This window comes from Dermacentor variabilis, chromosome 1 (assembly GCF_050947875.1).
Source record: "Dermacentor variabilis isolate Ectoservices chromosome 1, ASM5094787v1, whole genome shotgun sequence".
In the NCBI taxonomy this organism is placed as follows: domain Eukaryota; kingdom Metazoa; phylum Arthropoda; class Arachnida; order Ixodida; family Ixodidae; genus Dermacentor; species Dermacentor variabilis.
Window position 1 is genome coordinate 153,629,997 of NC_134568.1, and position 22,733 is coordinate 153,652,729.

General features: G+C 46.4%; 1 protein-coding gene across 1 annotated transcript; it reads left to right on the top strand.

The window, feature by feature from the left end:
- The first annotated feature begins 2,266 nt into the window (after positions 1-2,266).
- Positions 2,267-20,048, top strand: Gbp2 (Growth-blocking peptide 2). The gene is made up of 2 exons (XM_075697749.1): positions 2,267-2,409; positions 19,479-20,048. Exons 1-2 carry the CDS (start codon positions 2,395-2,397, stop codon positions 20,007-20,009), a joined length of 546 nt encoding a protein of 181 aa, XP_075553864.1. The 5' UTR covers positions 2,267-2,394; the 3' UTR covers positions 20,010-20,048.
- The last annotated feature ends 2,685 nt before the right edge of the window (positions 20,049-22,733 follow it).

Genomic DNA, 22,733 nt, shown 5'->3' on the forward strand with positions numbered 1-22,733 from the left:
TGTTCAAACTTTCGGCTTATCAATTAAATAAGGAACCGTGTGTTTTTCTTTTGGTTCTTTATTTGGCTAACACTCTGAAGCAGCGGCTTGTCATGTTTATGACTCAGTAAAGTTCCTCGGAGCGGTCACTATCTGATTGTTTATTTGCTGCCTAATCGCTCGCGGGTTTACTCAGTTGAATAGGTTTGTTCTTGCTGCGCACAAGGCTTGGAACATAGCTGTTCTGTACTTTGTAATAGCTTGTAGCGAATACGTATTATCGCTTGTCACTTGCTTACTCTGTGGACCGTCACGAAACATTCAGCCATGAACATTCGTGCGTATTCGGTGTAGTCGCTATCACGCGTGCTTCGCCGTATTGATTGAAGTGTGCGCCCATTTAGCTATTCTTGAGAGGTTGTCGATAGAACGGGCGTAAGTGTGGGCGTGTGAGATGGGGTAGATGTGCGTAAATAACATGCGAGAAATTTACTATGCCAGGAAGCATCGCTACTCTCTTTGTCAATGGGCAACGAGTGGTGCTCACTCTTGTCGATGTTACGGGTTTAAAGTCCTTTCTTTGGAGGTTAGAGATACAACGGAAGAGTGAATTTTCTATCCTCGAGCAAAGCCGTGCATCGCGAAGGGTGGCCGGCAACACAGGCAGCCCTTGTGTGGCAGTGATCCGCGGACTTGGTCGAACAGATTAATTCCATTATACTTAACATAACGGTCACTATTTTCACAGCCAACCACTGCACACACCTTCTCTCTACCGTTCCACATTTTGCATTTGCAGCATGAATGGATCAAAGTGCATTAGCGAACACCCAGTTGCATTTCCTACAGCTGATCGCGCAGTAGCAGGGGCAATGGCTTGCCCCTGCTACTGCGCGAGTAGCAGTAGGGTGGCAATGGCTTCGTACTCGCGCGCTTTCGCAGAGGCAACGTGCAGCGCGCCGTGGAAACCGCCGTCTCGTTCCGAGCAAACTGCCCCGCGAAAAGGGTCGATATTAAATATGAGTGCTGCGTGCAAGGCTATAGGAAGCGTTGATATGAATTAATCAAATAACTCAATTCTGGGGTTTTATGTGCAAGAACAACAATATTATTATAAGCCTTGCTGAAGGGGGGGGGATTATGGATTAATTTTGACGACCTTGGGTTCTTCAACATGCCCCTGAGTACACGAGCGCTTCTGCGTTTCGCCCCTATCGAAATGTGGTCGCTGCGGCTGGGATCGAACCCGTGACCTCGAGCTCAGCAGCGCCACGCCTTGCTGCTAAGTTACCACGGAGGGTGCGGCAATATGAGTGAAGAAGCAAAGTCTGACAGCGTCTGTACGCGAAAGGATGGCACTGATCGTCGCCGGCCCTCCAGCACCAGGGAACGCCACCTTCACAAAGACGTCCCACACTAGAGCCGAAGGTGAATAAAGTTTTCTTCTACCATGCTACAGGGTGACATGCCGTGGCTTTTGCTTGTGCTGTGGGTAGAAGCATCGGGAGCCCCTGGTAAATTTGAGGAAGAAAAGGGGGAGGTGGTACGAGAACAGGTTACATCAGCCACAGACAGGGCTGCTGCACTGTCCAGTCAGCGTCATTAAGGGAAATCATCCTGCACAGTGGAGACGGGTATCTTTTTCATTGTGCCTCAAATTTGAGCAATACTAACGCTATCAATCGTGAGCGGCAGCACTATAAATAAATAAATGAATAAATTGAACATTACAGTTAAAAAACAAACGACGCCCCTCTTCCCATTCACCCCGCGCGCGTTTTCTTTCTTTTTCCCATGAACCCCGCGCTCTTGCTTCAAGCAATCTGCTCGCTTTCGTGACAATTTGTAAGCGCAAGAAAGTACGCTCTTAAGTTTACTTGTTTTCCGCCTCGTTCTTACCAGGAAAGAAGACATCACGCCATGAATGTCCTCAAAGAAAACCCTTCCGCGGAAGAAACGAGCGACCCGTCGTTACCCATCGTGACTCAGACGTTGAAACTGCGTGTTTAGTTTTGACGCATACGTTTATGACGCCAGACCGTGTCGCGAAAACGAGAGTCCGAGGAGGAGAGGCCATCTGTGAGCTGCTATAACTGTTGCGCAAAGACCATCAAGTGAGGGACGTGAAGTGCTGTCGCAAGCGTTCCCGGTGGCTTCGTGGGTGCGCGCGGAATCGCATGTTTCTTCGGGGGATTGGATGGAGCGGCGAAAATACGACGCGGAGAGTAAGCCGTTTACACCATTCGACCTTGACGGGGCGCCTGGAGGTCTTCCTCCGGCGCTTCCGAACCGGTTCGAACACGGACGGCTTATAATGAAAGATGCGGCACGTGTCCAACACACCGTCTCGCCCGCGGGAATAGCGCGAAGAAACGCACTTCGAGGATTGGTCTTCAGCGAGCAGGACTCTTCACGATGAACGGCAGAACGGTGAGTTCGCTTGGCGGTTTAGCATAAGCTCTCCGCCGCTTCCAGCGCTGAACGCGATGTCCAGCACTGCAGGCAGATAGGGCATTGAGTGGCATTAAAGTAGATTTAGGGAAGAAGGGCTTTCGAGCTGGCATTAGGGTGGCAAGTATCGGTGGGAGTTTCGCACTTCTGGTACTTGGTATAGCTCCGAAAACCGGCAGGCTAGAGTCGCGAAGCAGCTGTGCTGGCCACTTAAAAGTGGCTAGCCCCACAGCTTTAAAAGTAGATTTGAACGGAAGAGTAAGAAAGTAACAAGCAGACTAAATGTGAACAGAATTTGGAAGGAACTTTGCGGCGCCTGAAGCTTCGACATGATCTCACTAAATGTTTATTATTTTTTAACAGACACCATTTTGCGGTGCTTGGCATTCACTGATAACACAAAAGGAAACGCAAGCACTCTGCACGAAGGACGTCGTTCAATATTTGAGCTCATGCAGGATAATTAAGAAACATGTAGCGTTTTGTCCGCTATCTTATCTTTATTGTAATTTAGCTGTACCCCCTGACTAGTATCTTGCTTTTGTACGCATTCATGTGCAGAGTGATTCAGCGAGCACTTCAAGAAGTTTTAAAGGTTACCTGTGGCAGATAGCACAATTCTAGTTCATGAGCTGGTCTACTCGAAGAGGCGGACATTAACTTGGGCAAGAAAATTGAAATGCATAATAGAGTAATTAACAAACATTTACCAATTAAGTTTTTAACTCATTACCTTATAGCCCATGTTGCAATTTACAAATTCTATCCGTGGAGTTCGCAAGGCGGATCTACTTGGAACGAATTCTCAGGATGATACCAGTTTCGAGATATTAATTCCTGAACTTTGCGGAGAAATGCATTCGCGTTTCAGTTACTTTCTTAACAAAACGTCGTTTTATGCATTCAAGCACAGAAGTAGCTGGAACGCTAATGCATTTCTCCGCAAAGTTCGGGAACTAATATCTTGAAACTGGTGTCATCTTGAGAATTCGTTCCCAGTGGATCCGCCTCGCGAACTCCACGGATAGAATTTGTAAATTGCAACGTGAGGTAACATAAGGCAACATAAGGTAATGAGTTAAAAACATAAAACATAAAAGTCGATTATGCATTTCAATTTTTTGTGCAAGTAGTGTCCGCCGCTTCGAGCAGACCGCCTCATGAACAAGAATTCCGCTATCTGCCGCAGGCAACTGCTAAGAATTTTCGAAAGTGTCCAAATACCGTATATATATATGTATATATATATTCGTATGTGGTTATGGGTTTGTCTCCCATCGGCGACAAGTTATCTTTTCGTCCCCTTTCATTTTCTTTTTTCCCTCATTGTTTTCTGCATTTCAATTTCAACCACAGCTAATTATCTTTATGCTTTCCTGCTATGAAATTTGTAGCATATATGTCTAGTATAGCCAGCGTTAGCACTTTCATTCGCCGTACTCAAACGCAGCCAACGCTGGGAGAAAAAGAAAAAGACTGGCGAAAGAGTGAGACGGGCGCGTAAGTACAATTCTGACGAGAGAGGCAACGGTGAGTTGCCTGCTCAACGAAGATACTACGCGCTCGGAGGCAGGCGTTGCAGAATTGAGGGCCGGCAGCTGCGACAGTATCCATAATTGACGTCGTGTGCTTGCTTAGCAGCCGGCACATGACCCCCCATACTACACTAAATATGAACATCAGGTTAAGCTGCGTTAATAAATTACGCTTCTATGATAGAAAAGCTGCCACTCCTACCGTGAGAGCAGGTTTAATGGCAGAAAACCAGAGTTTCCACTGCCGTGACTTCATGAACTTTAGCAGCGTCTACTTGGCTATGGTTAATCATTTGTTAGTAAGAAAGTGCTACACTGCAGTCTAAATAGGAGTGTGCGAATATTGGAAATTTCGAACACGAATCGAATACTTCTTGCTATTCGATTCGATTCGAGAATTCACTATCCATCCGAAGAATATTCGTTTTTATTCAAATACAAGGAATAACATTTTTTATTGGAGCTTAAGTGGAAGAAAACTGATGCAAATATTTTTCTGAAGGATTCTACTGCAGCAGAGGCGCAGTTGTTACGCAAGGGCACTGAGCGAACGCATGGGGCAGGTAACTTCTGTTGACTAATTCACATTGATTCAATAGGAATATGCATCGCTCATGGACAGCCGACGAGTTTGTTATCTCGATTTAAGGAAAGCGAATTATTATTTTCTAGTCTCACCATACTTGCATTCGTTTAAAAGCATGTGCGGTGCAGTAGTATTACACTGCCACATCCTTCAGCGAGCACAACACGTGTATATGATGAAATGCTCTCGGCGTGTTCAAACCTGCCAACCTCAGAGTTTAAAATGTACTGCAGTCTAAGCAAACAAATCCTAAACTGTGGCGAACAATCGCAGACTTGATTCTGTAGGGACGCTGTCATCAGGCACTTGCTTACGTACAGGGTGTCCCAGCTATCATGCACCAAGATTTGAAAATACGCAAATGTCACGTAGCTGGACAGAACCAAGGTAATATTGTTTGCCGTCGCTCGGAGATACTCAAATTACGTTTTTCATTCCTGCTAATTAGATAATTAGTATTAATTATTTATAATCTTCTCAAATATGATAATTGAATGAAAAGTCTCAATGAGAAAATTCTAGAACAACATGAAAAACTCCCGATACAACTTTCTGTTGCTCAATACGTGCTACATCAAAGTGTTTTTTTCCGAGCGTGAAAGAAGCCCGCAAATGCACGCAAAATTGCCGCGCGACTGGCCGCTCGAGGCACTCTGCGTGCATTCGCGGGAGTCTTTCACGGTCGGAAAAAAAAACTTTGATGTAGCACGTATGGAGCAACAGAAAGTTGTATCGGGAATTTTTCATGTTGCTCTAGAATTTTCTGATTGACACTTTTAATTCAATTATAATATTTGAGAAGCTGAATAATTAATTAATACTAATTATATAATTAGCAGGAATGAAAAAAGTAATTTGAGTATCTCCGAGCGACGGTAAACAACATTACGTTGGTTCTGTCCAGCTACGTGACATTTGCGTATATTTAAACTCTGGCTAAAATTAGCTGGGACATCCTGTATAGTTGCAGCTATAGGATGGGCTGTGTCATATACAAACTAAAATATTCATGAAGTTTAGTCACAAAATATTTAGGCGGTGGAGATATAAATTTCGGTTGCCGTTGTACGTTGGTGCTATGTGCAGTGGGTTTACTTGCTGCGGGTACGTCCGAATTATCTAGCCGGTCCGAAATGTCAGGAGGTGCAAGTTCGGCCAACGGCTGTATTTACGTACATTTAAAATCGATTTTTCCCTATAAAAATCGTGAAATGATTGTCGTTACGACTATCGCGAATCAGCTCTAAAAATCGCGTACCTAATGATGAAGTCGTATAATGTGGCAAGTATACGCGCATTTCATTACTGCAATGGGATGTTTGTTTAGAAATGACAAAATATTCGGTATTCCACATTGGGGGGTCGTTTTTCCCCACATAATCGTATTCGATGTGGTAATTTCACTATTCGAACACCTCTAATTCTAAAGGAACCCGCGAGACAATTAACCCGACTAGTTTCGATAACTTTTCCTGCGCCAACTTTTCCAGAGTTCCATTTTAAACAGCGTCGTAGAACCGATGATGGCGAGGACTGAACAAGGAGACATTGGCGGTCGGAGATCGCTAACTTAAGCGGCGAAACCGCGATAAAGCGTTGACGACGATCGATCATCGTGCGCTCTCGGTTAAGCTGATTCCATTCTCTTAGTCGAGACTGGTCGTGCTGCCATCTCGCCTTTCGCCGCCGCTTTAATGTGACAGTGAGAGTATACCGTTCAATCTATTCGATTCTCTGCCGATCCTATAGTTGTACTGCGATCGGGTTCTGTACCAACTGAACGGGCAAACACTGAGTAAGGAAGAGACCAGCGCACACAGCGTAGCGGAAATAAATCACAGTAGAACATCAACGGCTTCGGCTACCCCCTGCCACATCCTCAGTGAGGTGTGAGGGAAGTGTATGAGTGGCACCGTCTGCAGACAAAGACATACCTGCACCTACGGCCATGCCACCCTCCGCATGCGTAGGCACTCACCCGTGGTGCCGAGGCCAGCCAACTCTCGCCCACATTACTTGAGAATGCGAGCTCAGGACACCCAAAATTAATAGGCCTCACATTCCGGCGCAAAAATGCAGAACGGAGCGTTGGGAGACCTGGCTCTCCAGCGAGGAAAAGGAGGCCCAAGAGGCACTCCTCGACCAAGCACGGCGGGCTGGTGAGGCCAGTGGAGCCCTGGACTATAGGGCCCCGCCCACTGCTTCCACAACCCTTTCCTTACACAATAAACGTTTTTCAATTAAATTCATTTCAATATATTGTGAAGGGTTATCAGATTATATTCCTCCCTGCAATCAGTCTAAAATATATATTTTTTAAAATATTTAATAAAATACGATATGAAGTTTAGGTCTTACGAACAGCTAAAAGCAATCGAATCGCGTGCGTCGATGCTTTCTAATATATCGCACTCGATTGCAAAGCCTGGTCATTGAGCATCTTTGTACGCCGAACATAACTTTCCTTCGAAAAAAGTATGTCATATGCAGAAACATTTTGATATTTTCACTACGGCCGATGGAATGTTCAATTTACCGGTTCAAGTCGCGAACAGCAACTGACTGGAATGCCCTTCCCCACCATGTTGTATATACAAATAATCACCATGTGTTCATTGCAGAGGTTGCTTCTATTTTGTCAAAGTAATTATCTTTTTGTACAAATTCATCATCTACCATACGTTTTTGATTGTATGCAATGTATCTACCTTTTTCCAAATGTTCCACTAGTTACTGAAATGAGTTGTCCATTGCCACTGTTTCTTCTCTTCGGCCAAATTAACTGTTGCTTTCTTATTCTAATTGACAATTTGACACGAGTATGCACTTGTTTACACAAAGTATCTACCACTTTTCAAATGTTTCGTCTGTTATCACGTTGAATTTTTGTTAGAAGATGTACCCCACCCCTTATGTAACACTCCTGATAAAGGGGCCTTTAAGGAAATAAACTGACCTGGCCTGACCTGACCTGACCTGACCTGAAGATTCAATAGGCGAAACCAAGGGGCGCTGGGACAAATGCAATTTTCTGAAAAGACGTTCAGAACAGCGCGCCAAACAGTTTCGTAACGGTTGCTTTGTTTTTTCTGAACCGTTATGAACCAGTTATGAAGCGGTGCCGGTACGTACGATTCCTCTGTTTTGTGCCGGTTCAGGCTCATTTCCAAAATTGCGGCACACGCTTCGGTTCGGCATTCAGTTCCGGTTAAGGTTCGACGCTTTAAGACTCAACATCTCTGCAAAGCCTTCAGGACACCCAAGGTGTTTTGATATTTATCACTGAAGCTCATACCGGCCGCTGACCAAACGCATTTGCCTACTAAGGTTGCGGTGCTAAAAAGCAGCCTTAAACTGGGAAACCGGTGATTAGAGTCTGCTTATAAACAGCTGGAGCACCTAGATTTGGGTGTAAAAACTGCGCTTTTGAACAGGAGAAGAGGAAGCAGCGCTCGTGAGTGACACCTCCTATTGTCTTGCTCAAGAGCGCCGTTTCTTCGCCCAAGTATATACGAGAGCGAATCAGAAAGTGATTGCCCCTATTTCTTTATTAGCCAAAATAAGGTACATACAGGTAATTACAAATATAACGTACTATTCTACGTACCTTACGCTATTTTTTCCACATAGTCCCCACACCAGTTCAGACCCCATTTGTCCCATCGCAACACAAAATTTGAGATACCCCTGTCGTCAGTCAGCGACGCACGCGGCCTCCCCGAACGCTCATTGTCATGCAAGTCTTCACGGCCTTTTACGAACTCACAATACCACCACTTCACACTTCTGAAAGCCAGACACGTTTACCCTTACATGGGCTGCATTTCTCTGTGGATTTCGATGGGCGTTCGCCCCTTGCTTCGTAGAAAACGAATCACACTTCGTTGCTCGTACGCTGTGGACGTGTGAAACACAACCAACATCTTCAACAACTGACAGCAGCGCTGTGCCGCGGAGCTAGCGGCAGATAAGGCCGGGCCGATCTAAGAAAGGTCCACAGCTGGGAATTCGCATTTACAGCCGTAATTTGTCTAAAAAAAATAGGGGCAGACTCTGATTCGGCCTCGTATATAAAGGGTGTTCCAGCTATCATGCACCAAGATTTGAAAATACGCAAATGTCACGTAGCTGGACAGAACCAAGGTAATGTTGTCTGCCGTCGTTTGGAGATACTCAGATTATTTTTGCATTCCCCCCACAGGGGCGTCTGCACCCGAGCACATGAGGGTTGGACCCTCCCGCGTGTAGCCGTGCGCAGCTTAGCCGTGTCCAGGGAAAGGGGGATCCTGGGGGTTGAGCCGATGCCGGCTGTTCGGACCGTTAAGGCCCCCCGGCGGAGGCAACACACCTCTTTGACCTCTGCTTCACGTAGACGGCACCCCCGGACTGACCCACCCGGGGGAAATCGGCAGTCGCCTTTTCCTGTCCGTCTCTTCAACCTTTTTTTTTCCTATCTTCTTTCTTTTACTGTCCTTTCATCTCTTCTCTTCCGCCACTTCCCGATTTTCCTAGGCGGCTAGGGTTAACCTTGTGTATGTGCCCTCCCTTGAGTACAATATATTAGGTTATAGTGGCAATGTACGGTTGGAGTGGAGCCTGCAGCCTTACCCGTTAAGTGCTGCAGCGTCCCCAAGTTGGGCTCCGTGGTGGGGGGCCGCCATTGCTGCCGAAAAAAAACCGAAGTACTATGGGAACATCGCCATTTCCCCGCATACTTCATCTCCACCCTCAAAAGAGGGGACGCACCGATGACCTAACCACATGCTTCAACCGAACAAGAGAGACCTATCCGAAATACCATGTTGTACACAGCGAGAACTCTGAAAAACAGGCCAGATTCATTTCTCCTTTCATAGTTGCAAAATCTTTAACCGAAGCCATAGGGTCAGGTTATAAAGTAACGAAAATGGCTAGCGGAGACCTTCTTGAGATCCCTCAGAAACATCAGTACGAGAAGCTAGGCAGCCTTGTGACATTTGGTAACATACCTGTTTCTGTTATACAACACCGAACAATGAATAGCTCACGCGGAATCGTGTCAGCGGCAGACCTCCAGGATTAGACTGCAGCTGAACTCTTGGAAGGGTGGAAATACCAAAATGTAATCAATGTAAAGCGTATTATCCTAAGACGGGACAACAAAGAAATTCTCACCAAACACCTTGTCCTAACATTTGCATCTAGCGTTCTGCCGGAAACCATTGAAAGAGGATACATAAGGCTAACTGTCCGACCATATATCCACAACCCTAGACGGTGTTTCCAATGTCAAAGGTTCGGCCATGGCTCGCAGAGCTGTCGTGGTCAAATAACTTGTGCAAAGTGTGGAGGCCAGGGCCACCCCTCCGACAACTGCAGTGGCACACCTCACTGTGTGAACTGCAGTGGTGACCATCCAGCCTACTCACGCTCCTGTCCGAAATGGAAGAAAGAAAAAGACGGAATTACGCTCAAAGTCAAAGAAAACATCTCGTTTAAAGAAGCCCGTAAAAGATGCCCACCTTTCCACAGCAGACCTTATGCTGATGCGGCGCGTCGGGGGGCAGCGTCGCAGCAGCCAATGCCAAGTGCCCAGCCCGCGCGCAGCGAGCTGGCACCTTTGGCTCCTGCCCCCAGGGTGGAAGTAGGTAAGACTACTCGATCCAACCAGCAAACAGGCCAGGCTACCCTTGGGTTGCCGGCTTCACAAAAGTTATCTGCGGCAACCTGCGCTACACACAGCGATCCCGCAGGACCGATAGCGGCCCCGAAGGTGGGCGCAGCCAAGGCTGCCCCAACCTCCCCGGCCCCTTCCAGCGCTGGCAACAGCCGGCGCAGCTCAGACCCAAAGGCAGCCCCATCGACCTCCGGGCTGGTGGGCGCAGGGGTCTTGCCGTCCAAGGCGGGAATCTCTCGGATAACTTCTCGCTCGCAAGAGCGCGCGTCCGGCGCCTCACAGGAGGCAATGGACACTACACCAATCCCCACGGCGCACCAAGCGCCTAAGGAGCGGCGAGACTCCCTCGAACGCTCCAGAACAAACAAAACCCCCGTTACAGGGCCTGCAAAGAGCTCTGTAATCTAAGGCATCACTTCTGTTTCTGTACACACAGCACCAACTTACTTTCAATATGGATACACAAATCATTCAATGGAACATCACAGGTCTTCTTAGAAACCTCGATGATGTGCAAGAACTTATCCACGAACACAATCCAAAAGTGCTGTGTTTACAGGAAACACACTTAAAATCAAAACACACAAACTTTCTCCGACAGTATGTTACGTTTCGCAAAGATCGCCATAATGCTATCGCATCATCGGGCGGTGTTGCCATTGTTATTCATAAAAGCATTGCGTGTCAACGTTTACAGTTGCAAACACGCCCTTTGAAGCAGTGGTGGTTCGAGTTGTTCTCCTAAACAAACTCATCACCATTTGCTCGCTTTACATACCCCCACATTACAAATTAAACAAACATGAATTTCAGTCCTTTATAGATGAATTGCCAGAACCTTATGTTGTTCTTCGCGATTTCAATGCGCACACCTGCCTGTGGGGCGACTCTCGTATAGATGCGCAAGGCGTCTTGTTGAACAGTTCCTTTTTTCTTCTGGTGCGTGCCTTCTGAATAAGAAGGAACCCACATATATTACTGTCTTGCAAACAAAACCTTTTCTTCAATTGACCTTAGCATAGTTTCCCCGTCAATACTGCCTGAACTTGAATGGGAAGTTACCAACAATCCCTACGGGAGCGACCACTTCCCCATACTGCTAAGAACACATAACGAAAATGAATATCCACCACAGGCTCCTACGTGGAAGATTGATACAGCCGATTGGGAGAACTTCCGAAATCTCACTACTATCTCATGGGCTCACATGTCTTCGTTAGGAATTGATGCTGCTGTGGAGTATTTTACAGCATTCATTATAGATGCCGCATCGAAATGCATATCTGAAGTAAGTGGCTTGGCATACAAACGGCGTGTCCCGTGGTGGAACAACAAATGTAGGAATGCTCGTAGGAAACAGAACAAAGCATGGGGGTTGCTACGCGCTTCTCCCATTGCAGAGAATCTTATCAACTTTAAGAAAGTAAAGTCCCAAGGCAGGAGAACGCACTGACAGGCCAGAAGAGAGAGTTGGCAGAAGTTTTTATCGGGTATCAACTCGTATACAGATGAGGCCAAAGTCTGGAACAGGGTTAATAGGATAAGAGGGCGACAAACATATTCACTCCCTTTGGTAAACACACAAGGCGATACTCTGAAAGATCAGGCAGACTCACTTGGGGAGCACTTTGAGAGCGTGTCAAGTTCAACCCATTATTCAAAATCCTTTCTCAAATATGAACCCATAGAAGAATGCAAGCCATACATAAGAAAATGCCGACATAATGAGCCATACAATCGTCCTTTTAGTATTGCCGAGTTGAGAGCTGCCTTGATCGCATGGCAAGAGCTCTGCACCGGGATCTGACAGAATCATGTATGAAATGATCAAAAACTTACACAATGACACGCAAGTTACACTACTCGCACTTCTCAACACTATTTGGGCTGTAGGATACCTTCCAACCGCATGGAAAGAAGCCATTGTGGTCCCTGTTTTGAAACAAGTCAAAGACCCTTCCTTTGTGGCAAGTTACCGCCCCATAGCCCACACAAGTTGCCTTTGTAATGTATTTGAAAAAATGATTAATCGGCGACTCATCCATTTCCTTGAACTGAGCAAAATGCTTGATCCCTATCGGTGTGGCCTCAGACAAGGGTGCTCCGCAACCGATCATCTTGTACGTATTGAAGGAAATATCCGCGACGCATTTGTACACAAACAGTTTTTCTTATCCATATTCCTCGATATGGAGAAGGCATACGACACAACGTGACACTACGGAATCTTGAGACACTTGTCAGAAATGGGCATTCATGGTAATATGCTAAATCTAATAGAAAGCTATTTGTCCAATCGTACATTCCAAGTAAAAATCGGCAATGTACAATCACGTCCTTTTATACAGGAAACTGGTGTACCCCAGGGAGGCACGCTCAGCTGCACACTCTCTATTGTTAAGATGACAACACTTCGTGCTTCATTACCACCGACCATTTTTTATTCCGTCTACGTGGACGACATTCAAATAGGTTTCAAATTCTGTAACCTCGCAGTGTGCGAGAGACAGGTACAGCATGGCTTGAACAAAGTGTCAAAGTGGGCAGAGAAAAATGGATTTAAAATCAATCCTCACAAAAGTTCTTGCGTTCTTTTTACAAGAAAGAGAGTCCTGGTTCTGGATCCTTGCTTAGAACTGTGTGGACAACAAATACCAGTCAACAAAGAGCACAAATTTCTAGGTGTTATACTTGACTATAGGTTCACTTTCATGCCATACATTAAATATCTTAAAGAAAAATGTCTAAAAACAATGAACTTATTGAAACTTATATTTCAGACTACATGGGGTAGTGACAGAAAGTGTTTAATGAATCTTTACAAGAGCCTAATTCAGTCATGATTGGATTATGGTGCCGTAGTATATAACTCTGCCGCCCTGAGCGCGCTAAAGATGTTAGATCCTGTCCACCATCTAGGTATCCGCTTAGCCACTGACGCTTTCAGAACGAGCCGGATTGAAAGCTTATATGCCGAATAGAATGAGTGGTCGATCATATATCAATTTTACGTATTTCCTTAAAGTGCACTCTAACCTTGAACATCCATGTTTTAATAACATTACCGACATGGCGTGTGCTAGACTTTTCCGCAATCGTCCCTCCATAAGACAGCCTTTCTCGCTGCGTGTGAAGGAGCTTAGCGATGAAATGCAAGTCCCACTCCTCGAACATCGCTTAATGCACCTAACCAAGCTTTTACCTCCTTCCGAGTGGCAGGTGACGTATCCTTTCTAAAAATTACAAAGCACGTGCTATAGGTCGAAATCCGAATGCATTTCCAAGAACTTCAGTATAAGCAGTCGTGCACAGAGTTCTACACTGATGCTTCCAAGTCACAAGCCGGAGTGTCCTATGCAGCCGTCGGTCCATCCTTCTCGGAATCCGATGTATTGCATCGGAAACAAGTATCTTTATGGCTGAAGCCTGCGCACTATTGTCGGCAGTGAAGCATATAAGAAAATCAAAACTCCAAAAACCAGTTATATATACGGACTCCCTAAGTGTTGTGAAGGCCTTGATGTAATTCTGTAAGCACAAAAACCAGTAACTAATTAACACTATTCCGTCCTGTGTAAAGCATATATATCTAACCAACATGTGATTAATATGCTGGGTGCCTGGCCATAGGGGCATCGAGGGTAACGTTCTAGCGGACCAGATGGCCACATCAATTTCATTGCATGCTACTGCTTCGGTCCTTGCCACAGACTTGAAGCCCTTCTTAAAGGGCCCCTGAAACGGTTCGGACAAATTTTGTAGACGCGTAGGGTACAGCTTAAGTAGAACATTCGCACCACATTTTAAATGAAGCGTTACGTATTAATGGAGCTACAAGCAATTACAAGTTACCCTCCTCCCTAGCCATGCTTTTCCTCCTCAACTCGTTCGCCGAGCGATCGGGGCTAAGCTCCGCCTTCACTGGTTCTGCGTCACGATGCGACGTCACATCGTCCACTTCCGGTTGTTTTGGAGCCCGCCCCCGCCCGCGAGAAACCTCTCCGCTAGCCGCTTGGCCGTCGACCTCAAGGGAGAGCTATCGAAGCCGCCTGCGTTGCGAGCATTCTGTCGTATCGCCAAAGGTGTCTGGTATTCCGTTAATCACACACTACCTGAATATTTCGACGGAACGGTGAAGGCATAAACTCAAGCTGATGAAGGAACTTTAGCGTAGACGTACGTGAGCTGCCTGATCGGTCTCCACGGTCCAGCCACCCGTTGCCGCAGAGCTTAACCAGCCAAAGAAAGAGCTAATATTGCTCTAACCAAGTGTAAAATATTTTAAACATTTACAAAAACAACATGTTAACGATTACACTCCTGCGAAAAATTTACACCAGCAGCAAAGAAGAATACATTTTGTTACTGCTACTGTGTGTGGTTGAGCTCTATGCCACCAGGTGGCTGCACCGTGCAGACCATTCACATTTGCGCGTCTGTTCATCCCCTGAACGACAAGCAAGGGGACACGGCCAGGGCCTGTCCCCTCGCGCTTGCGTTTACCCTAATACCGGACTCGCGAAACGCTATTGCGTTCTTCCGGTGTAAAGTGACGGCCGCAATCGCACAAATCCTGGCGCGGATCGGATAGCGGCAGTCCGATGCGCTGCAGCCAGTCCGCTCGTCTACTGGCTTGCAGAGGGACACGATGTCGCAGTTTGACATATTGCCAGTCGGTACGTTTGCAGTCCACAACGCAACAAAGTCGAATCATAGCGCTCGCGAAAAGACAAACCGACACTGACGGCGGAGCTCTTGTCAAAGACGGAGCACGTTGTAACACAAGCAGACGACACTTGCTATGTGCCGGAAGTGCTTAAGTGTACTGAAAAATTGTTCTTGTGCATTCTCTTTATGTCACTTTCTTTTTATAAAAACAAATTAACTAACATCCCAACTATTACAAGCATCATTTGTTTACCATAAAGTTGGAAAAATTATTGATCACGCGCCCTAGTCAGCCAATCGGATAGCTCGCCCCACTGACGTCATATGGGTGATTTCGGTCATATGGGTAGGGGCGGCTTAAAATTCCGCCGAGCAGTGTGCTGCGATCGGCAGCGATGTGCATTTTTAAAGCCTTATAATAAATTACACGCTTTACGCGGAGCACTTAGATGTGTCAATTAATGATCAGAAGGACCTACTCTAACGGCTCAGTACGTTTGTAGAAAATCGTCAAAATCGTTTCAGGGTCCCTTTAAAGGGACCCTGAAATAATCTTATTACAGATAGATTTTACGCACTCTAGAGTGACTATTTTTAAGGCCCCTTTACAGCCATGTCACATCCACCTCAAAGAACTCATAACTACATTGCGAACTCATCACCACGGACCTGGCGCTCTTTGGCCATACCTGGCCCTTGCGCCAATAAACACCATACATCCATTCATTCATATTCTTGCATTCCGCCTAATTACATAATTATGCTTAGTTAATAAGCAGCTTCTCAAATATTATAATTAAATGAAAAGTGTCAATGAGAAATTAGTAGAGCAACATGAAAAACTCCCGATACAAGTTTCTGTTGCTCAGTACGTGCTACATAAATGTGTTTTTTGCGGGCGTGAAAGAAGCCCGCTCGGGGCACTTTGCATGTATTCGCGGGCTTCTTTCACGCTCGGAAAAACACATTTATGTAGCACATATTGAGTGACAGAAAGCTGTACTGGGAATTTTTAAACGAAGCTTCCTTTACCTTTTCCTTCGACTTTTCTACTGCTGCTGCTGTGGCTGCTGCTGTCCGGCCTATGGCGTCGGGGGGTGGTTCAGTCAGGAGTGTGGTAGAGAAGAAAAGAGACGCGAGGAAATCGTTTGGACCGCACCGCGTCGAATGTTCACAATGCCCTTTGGAGCTCTCGAGTCGTCACCACATTAGTCTTTTGACAGCTGTAATTATCCGTGACCCCCTAAGCAAGCGCTTACCTTTCTACTAACGTGCAAGTCCAGACGGAAGCTAGATATAATGTAAGAAAGGAGGGGAGAGAGGAGGCAGAGAATGGGTAGAACCGACGTAGTCGCGAAACGAGTGACCTTGCCACTCACAAGGGGTGGGGGGATAGTGAATAGGTGACGTGAGAAGGCAAGGAAACGCTGGATAAACTTAAGTTAAGAATTTTGAACAAAGGTACGAACTCATTTATTGTCTCGATCGGTGGTAATCGTCACGAAAGGTACGCACACACATTTATTAACGTGATAGCGTTAAGGAGCCCGTGTCGTAGAAAAGCTGGCGTCGGCGTCCGGTGTCGCATCGGTAAAAAGATTTTCGTACCACACATGTGAACACATGTGTTCATGTGACGCAAGGAATTCATTGAAATAATTGCATTTCTCAAGGTAAAATACGTGTAACAAACGTAAACTACGACTTACACACAACCTACAGACATGATAGCTCTTGGAGCGTAATTTGAATATACGAGAAAACATAATCCTGTTACGCGAAAGCTCAAACCTCTTTTCCAGCGTTTCTACAAAGCACAGACCAGAGACGGCGTCCGCCATCTGCGCACGCCGGCGCGTCCGCTCCCTTGAAAGACTTCCAGATGGCGCCCGCCTCCACCGCATCGCGGCCCATGCAAGAGGCCGCGTTTCGAACAGAAAGCCCGTCTTCGTGCATAGCGTTCGCCGCGAGCGTTTCCCCGTAAACATTACGGTTACGTACGCTGCAGTTGCCGGGAAGCGTGAGAAGCAGTCAGGGACCTTTGAATGCTATCGCGTTCCACTAGTAAAGGTGAAGCTTAAGCGTCCTCCAAATTTTTGTCATTCGCGTGGACGACAGGACCGCCGCGCCGAGAAGCCGCAGGAAACTAGCCACGTGTGATCTTTAGGGAACCTACATGCAAGGCCCGTTTCAGGGTGGTGACAACACCAAAATTTGGACCGTTATTTGTATTTAGAAAAACTTTATTTCAACAAGAGATGATACGAACACTGAGTGACAATCACGGCACAATTCCACCAGAACGATAACATATATACAAAACGAAGCACTGTATAGATGGCATGTTTTCAAAGTAGTGTCCGAGTCCTCACTCACTAACATATAACCACATACCCACGGAAAGGCATAGTTACACATAAACTAATTGTCACATGTATAAAATTATGTTCAATATATACTGTCTACACAATGGTTATGTACACTGATGATGTGACAGGGGCACTTTACATAATTTTGAAGTGATGCTATGAAATGCGTATATACAAAAATATTCAATTATACGAGAGCACACACACACAGAAATCACAGGCACCTGTATTCTATGCACATTCAATGAATACTTCTGATGGCCTGGCTACAAGAACCAGGCTGGTCCAAAATTAAGCCTTACGCGTCCATCTGCCACTGACAGGAAACGGCATGACCGCTGTCGAAGGAACTCTCATTCCCCAAAGAAGAATAACTCCTCTGACAGGACAGAAACGACAGTAGCTCAAAGTAGAGCCTCCCCAGCAGTGGAAACAGAGCGCTGCGACGATGCCCCACGGCAATTGCCTCGCACCGGTTACGCCATGGACAAAAGGCCTCCGCAGCAATTAAATGTCTCGCAACGCGGCCACGTGAGAAGCGACCAGATGTAATAAAGCGGTTAACTCCAAGGCCACGAAAACCGGTATGCACGGCCCTCCAAAATAATCTGGCAACGACGCATTGCAGCAGCACACGTTTATTGGATTTTTGAAGGGGCCAATTGGGACACAGCGAAGATGGGACTACGCCCCACCGCTCTAGCTTGTCACGAGTTGGAAGCATTTGCCACCTTAGGCGCCACATGAAGTCGCGTAGGCGGTCAGGCAGAAATGACGCCGTTATCGCATCCCACGGCTACGCCACTGCCTGTGTGTGGTGATAAAATGCCACGGCCGTAGAGTTTTACCGCCAAATTTGGTGATCAGCCATACTGGTCCCCAATCTCGCTAGAAGTCATAACGCATTCCTGTTATTTTTTGTCATGCTCTGATGTACCCATGCTGGCACGCGATCAATTAAATTTCTTTTATTAGTTTTATACCGATGTTCACACGAAACCTGCATACATCTTTAATGTACTAAACGCATTTTCCTTTTATTTTAACACATCAAACTTCTTTTTTTTCTATTGCATGTCGTGCGACACATATACAGCGCCAAGTTATAAGGCACGGTAGCGTGCTCGTGGCAGTATTATCTCACGCCAAGAATTTGAACTCAATGAAGCACTGCCGTTGCCTTCCACTTGTACGTAATACATGAAGGGTGTTTTTCGAAGTGTGTTGTAATAAAGACTGTGGTTACTAGCCTGTTAAACTAAAACATAGACGTGCCGTGTATTGCGCTCAGATATGCTTTATGTCTCTGGCTGCTGAAGCCAAAGTTTATCTTAAAATTTCTTTTTTTTTTTTAGTTTCCCGAGTTTCCTGTCACCGAGGGTTGCGGGAAACATGGTCTGTCGGCTGGTCTTTCGCCATTTTGTCGCCCACATCTTATAATTTGTCAGAAACTTTAACCCGCTGGCGGCGGCAAGTACCCTTACAAAGGGTGTCACCACGCTAAAACAGCGCTTGTGTGTATAGGCTCCCTGGTGAACGTTTCGACGGGGCCGCCACCACAGCACAGCCGAAAGAAAGGAAACTAGATACGCAAACGCATGGAGTGCCGACGAAGAGAGTGCGGTGCGAACGTAGACATGGCCGACGCGGGTCGGCCTTTTGGGCCAACATCCGATCGTAGTAACCCCTATTGGCCCATCTTATATGTTTATAGTTTTTTAAGAGAATTATTGTTTACAGCTTTCCAGTTTTAACCTTTGAATTACTAACACTACTAAGTACATTCTTTTAGACATTCTGTTTGGATTTTATTGTATACACATTTAGCTTGTTATCGCCTTGGTTTTTGTAACCCAATGATTATGATGTTTGTAAATCGCGTACTAAAAATAGTTCTGCTCTTACCCTTGTGCCTGGGACCTCATTTGGTCCCAGGTGTGACGAGGGTAGTTCAAAGGCGACTCACAGGTCCCGGAGCCCACCACCCGGAGTTCTACAGGGGTATGTGCGATTGCGCCTGTACCCTTTCACCACCATCTTCGGGATTGGCCCACGGTTTTTGCACACGCTCACGAAAAATGCACGGAAGCCTAGCCATAAACGGCTTCGTTTTTTTTTAAATCTTGGGAGTTTTAATCGTTTAAGTTGGGACACCCTGTATATGTACAAACCGGGCCAAATTGGCACTCTGTGGGACCACCTGCAATTGACTAAATACGCTACGTGTATTGTAGGTTCTTATGGTTGCCCTCGTGGCCGCAGTCGCCTGCTGGTCGGAAGCCGCCGACCCCGTAAAGCCAGCGCCACCCTCTCCTGCCGCCGCAGAGGCCGGTCAGGAGGAAGGCGTCGAAGGGCGAACCCTGGGCAAACTGCTCAGGCACCTGCACAACAAACGGCCCAGCCGGATCGGCTCTCTTCTACGAGGCCACAAGCACAACCACGGCGGGCACCAGGTGCCGCTGGGCGGCGCCCACTATGGCCATGTGGAGGGCGGCCAACAGCACGGCTACCAACAGGCCGCGCAGGGCTTCAACCAGGGCAGCCAGGCCTTCGAGGGACAGGACAAGTACAAGAACGTGCAGGGATTCCGCGAGACCAAAGGCTACCGCACCGAGATGGGATTCGAGGAGACCAGCTTCAATCGATACGGCTCGGGCACGGGAGGCTTTCAGGGCGGCTTCAACCAGCACTCGGCCGGCAAGTTCCAGCAGCAAGGACAGCAGCAGGCGGGTTTCGTGGCTGCGCCCGGCTACGGTGGGCGCTGACCGCTGCGTGCATCTACAATAAAAAATTATTTATTATCACCGCATCACTCCATCTGGCAGCTGTACCACCACGTCCGTGCGGTCACAAGCGGTTTTCATCTTGCCATGGCGGGCACAGGCGTATTTACCGGGGAGCAGGAGTAGCACTTGCGCTCCCCCCCCTTCCCCATTGTCATAAGTGGAGGAGAAAAGTATGCCATTTGACCCCCCCCCCCTCCACTCCTTCCCACACACACTTTTGAAAGCGGGCACTTCCGGCTGCACGCTCGAAAATCCAACAAAATAACAGCTGGGGCCATATTTTCAATCTGAGTGCATTAGCCACGTAAGTAATGCTCTTCTTTATTACGTATCCCCTGCATGGGCTGTGAGTATTATCTTCTGTGTCTCGCCGCGAAGAGCTGTTGCAGACGACGAAGGAGCAGCGTGTATGGCGTACGGGCCTGCATTGCGGAGGCATTGCGGAGAAGGCTGGCACTGGGCAGTTCCCGCCATAACAAATTTCATGTTGCGCTACTGGCATCATGCAGTTTTTTGGGACCGCCTTATCATATTTGAAAACACTAAATTAGCTTGCTATATTTAACCTAATGATCGGGGGTTGGGATGGAGGGACTGGATAAATTATTATAATCAGCCGCGATCAACGGTGGCGCACGTGCTTTACGGCAGCATGAAATTGTTGAATCATCAAATACCGGAACTATTGAATATATATATATATATATATATATATATATATATATATATATATATATATATATATATTCAATAGTTATATATATATAACTATTATAGTTATAGTTATAGTTATAGTTCAATATATATATATATATATATATATATATATTCAATAGTTATATATATATAACTATTATAGTTATAGTTATAGTTATAGTTCAATATATATATATATATATATATATATATGTGTGTGTGTGTGTGTGTGTGTGTGTGTGTGTGTGTGTGTGTGTGTGTGTGTGTGTGTAAAGGACCAGGCACGATTCCGTAAAGGCTACTCAACAATAGACCATATTCACACTATCAATCAGGTGATAGAAAAATGGGCGGAATATAACCAACCTTTATACATAGCTTTCATTGATTACGAGAAAGCGTTTGATTCAGTCGAAACCTCAGCAGTCATGGAGGAATTGCGGAATCAGGGTGTAGACGAGCCGTATGTAAAAATACTGAAAGATATCTACAGCGGCTCCACAGCCACCGTAGCCCTCCATAAAGAGAGCAACGAAATCCCAATAAAGAAGGGCGTCAGGCAGGAAGATACGACCTCTCCAATGCTATTCACAGCGTGTTTACAGGAGTTATTCAGAGACTTGGATTGGAAAGAATTGGGGATAAGAGTTAATGGAGAATACCTTAGTAAGTTGCGATTCGCTGATGATATTGCCTTGCTTAGTAACTCAGGGGACCAACTGCAATACATGCTCACTGACCTGGAGAGGCAAAGCAGAAGGGTGGGTCTAAAAATTAATCTGCAGAAAACTAAAGCAATGTTTAACAGTCTCGGAAGAGAACAGCAATTTACAATAGGTAGCGAGGCACTAGAAGTGGTAAGGGAATACATCTACTTAGGGCAGGTGGTGACTGCGGATCCGGATCATGAGACTGAAATAATCAGAAGAATTAGAATGGGCTGGGGTGCGTTTGGCAGGCATTCTCAGATCATGAACAGCAGGTTACCACTATCCCTCAAGAGAAAAGTGTATAACAGCTGTGTCTTACCAGTACTCACGTATGAGGCAGAAACTTGGAGGCTTACGAAAAGGGTTCTACTTAAATTGAGGACGACGCAACGAGCTATGGAAAGAAGGATGATGGGTGTAACGTTAAGGGATAAGAAAAGAGCAGATTGGGTGAGGGAACAAACGCGAGTTAATGACATCTTAGTTGAAATCAAGAAAAAGAAATGGGGGGGGGGGGCATGGGCAGGACATGTAATGAGGAGGGAAGATAACCGATGGTCATTAAGGGTTACGGACTGGATTCCAAGGGAAGGGAAGCGTAGCAGGGGGCGGCAGAAAGTTAGGTGGGCGGATGAGATTAAGAAGTTTGCAGGGACGACATGGCCACAGTTAGTACAAGACCGGGGTTGTTGGAGAAGTATGGGAGAGGCCTTTGCCCTGCAGTGGGCGTAACCAGGCTTATGATGATGATGATGATGAAAGGTAAGTAGGCGTGCACCTACACCAGAGGTTACAACACTTTAACCTCTAGTATAGGCATACAGTATTGAGCGTCTTTGCCTAAATATAGAGGTTACTTGCTACAGTATACCTCTTGAACCATTAAAATGTTTACACAAAGCGGCTTGCTGGAGGTCCCAAGTGACCACCGCGCTGCGCATGCTCCGTATAGCCGGTGTCGCCTAGCAACGGGGACGCGGCTCTTCTTCTGTCGGGCTTCTTTCTGCTTGCGCCTCTTCTTTCTTACGCGCTTCTTTCTGCGGCCGTATTAGGCAGCCTACAACCATGCGCGGAGGACGCCCCTTTTCGGACGCTCTCTTTTTCGGACGCTGCCTTTACACGCGCTTGCGCTTCAGAATAGTTCACGTGTCAACCTCGTGCGGTTCTCCGGGCAAAGTGTGCTCCTGTGTCCCTCTCAGCCTAATAAAAAAAAAACATTGCATTCTGCAGGCAACTTACACCTTACGTGTACCGCAACATCTCCTGTTCGACCTCCAGGATATCAAGACGAAATAAT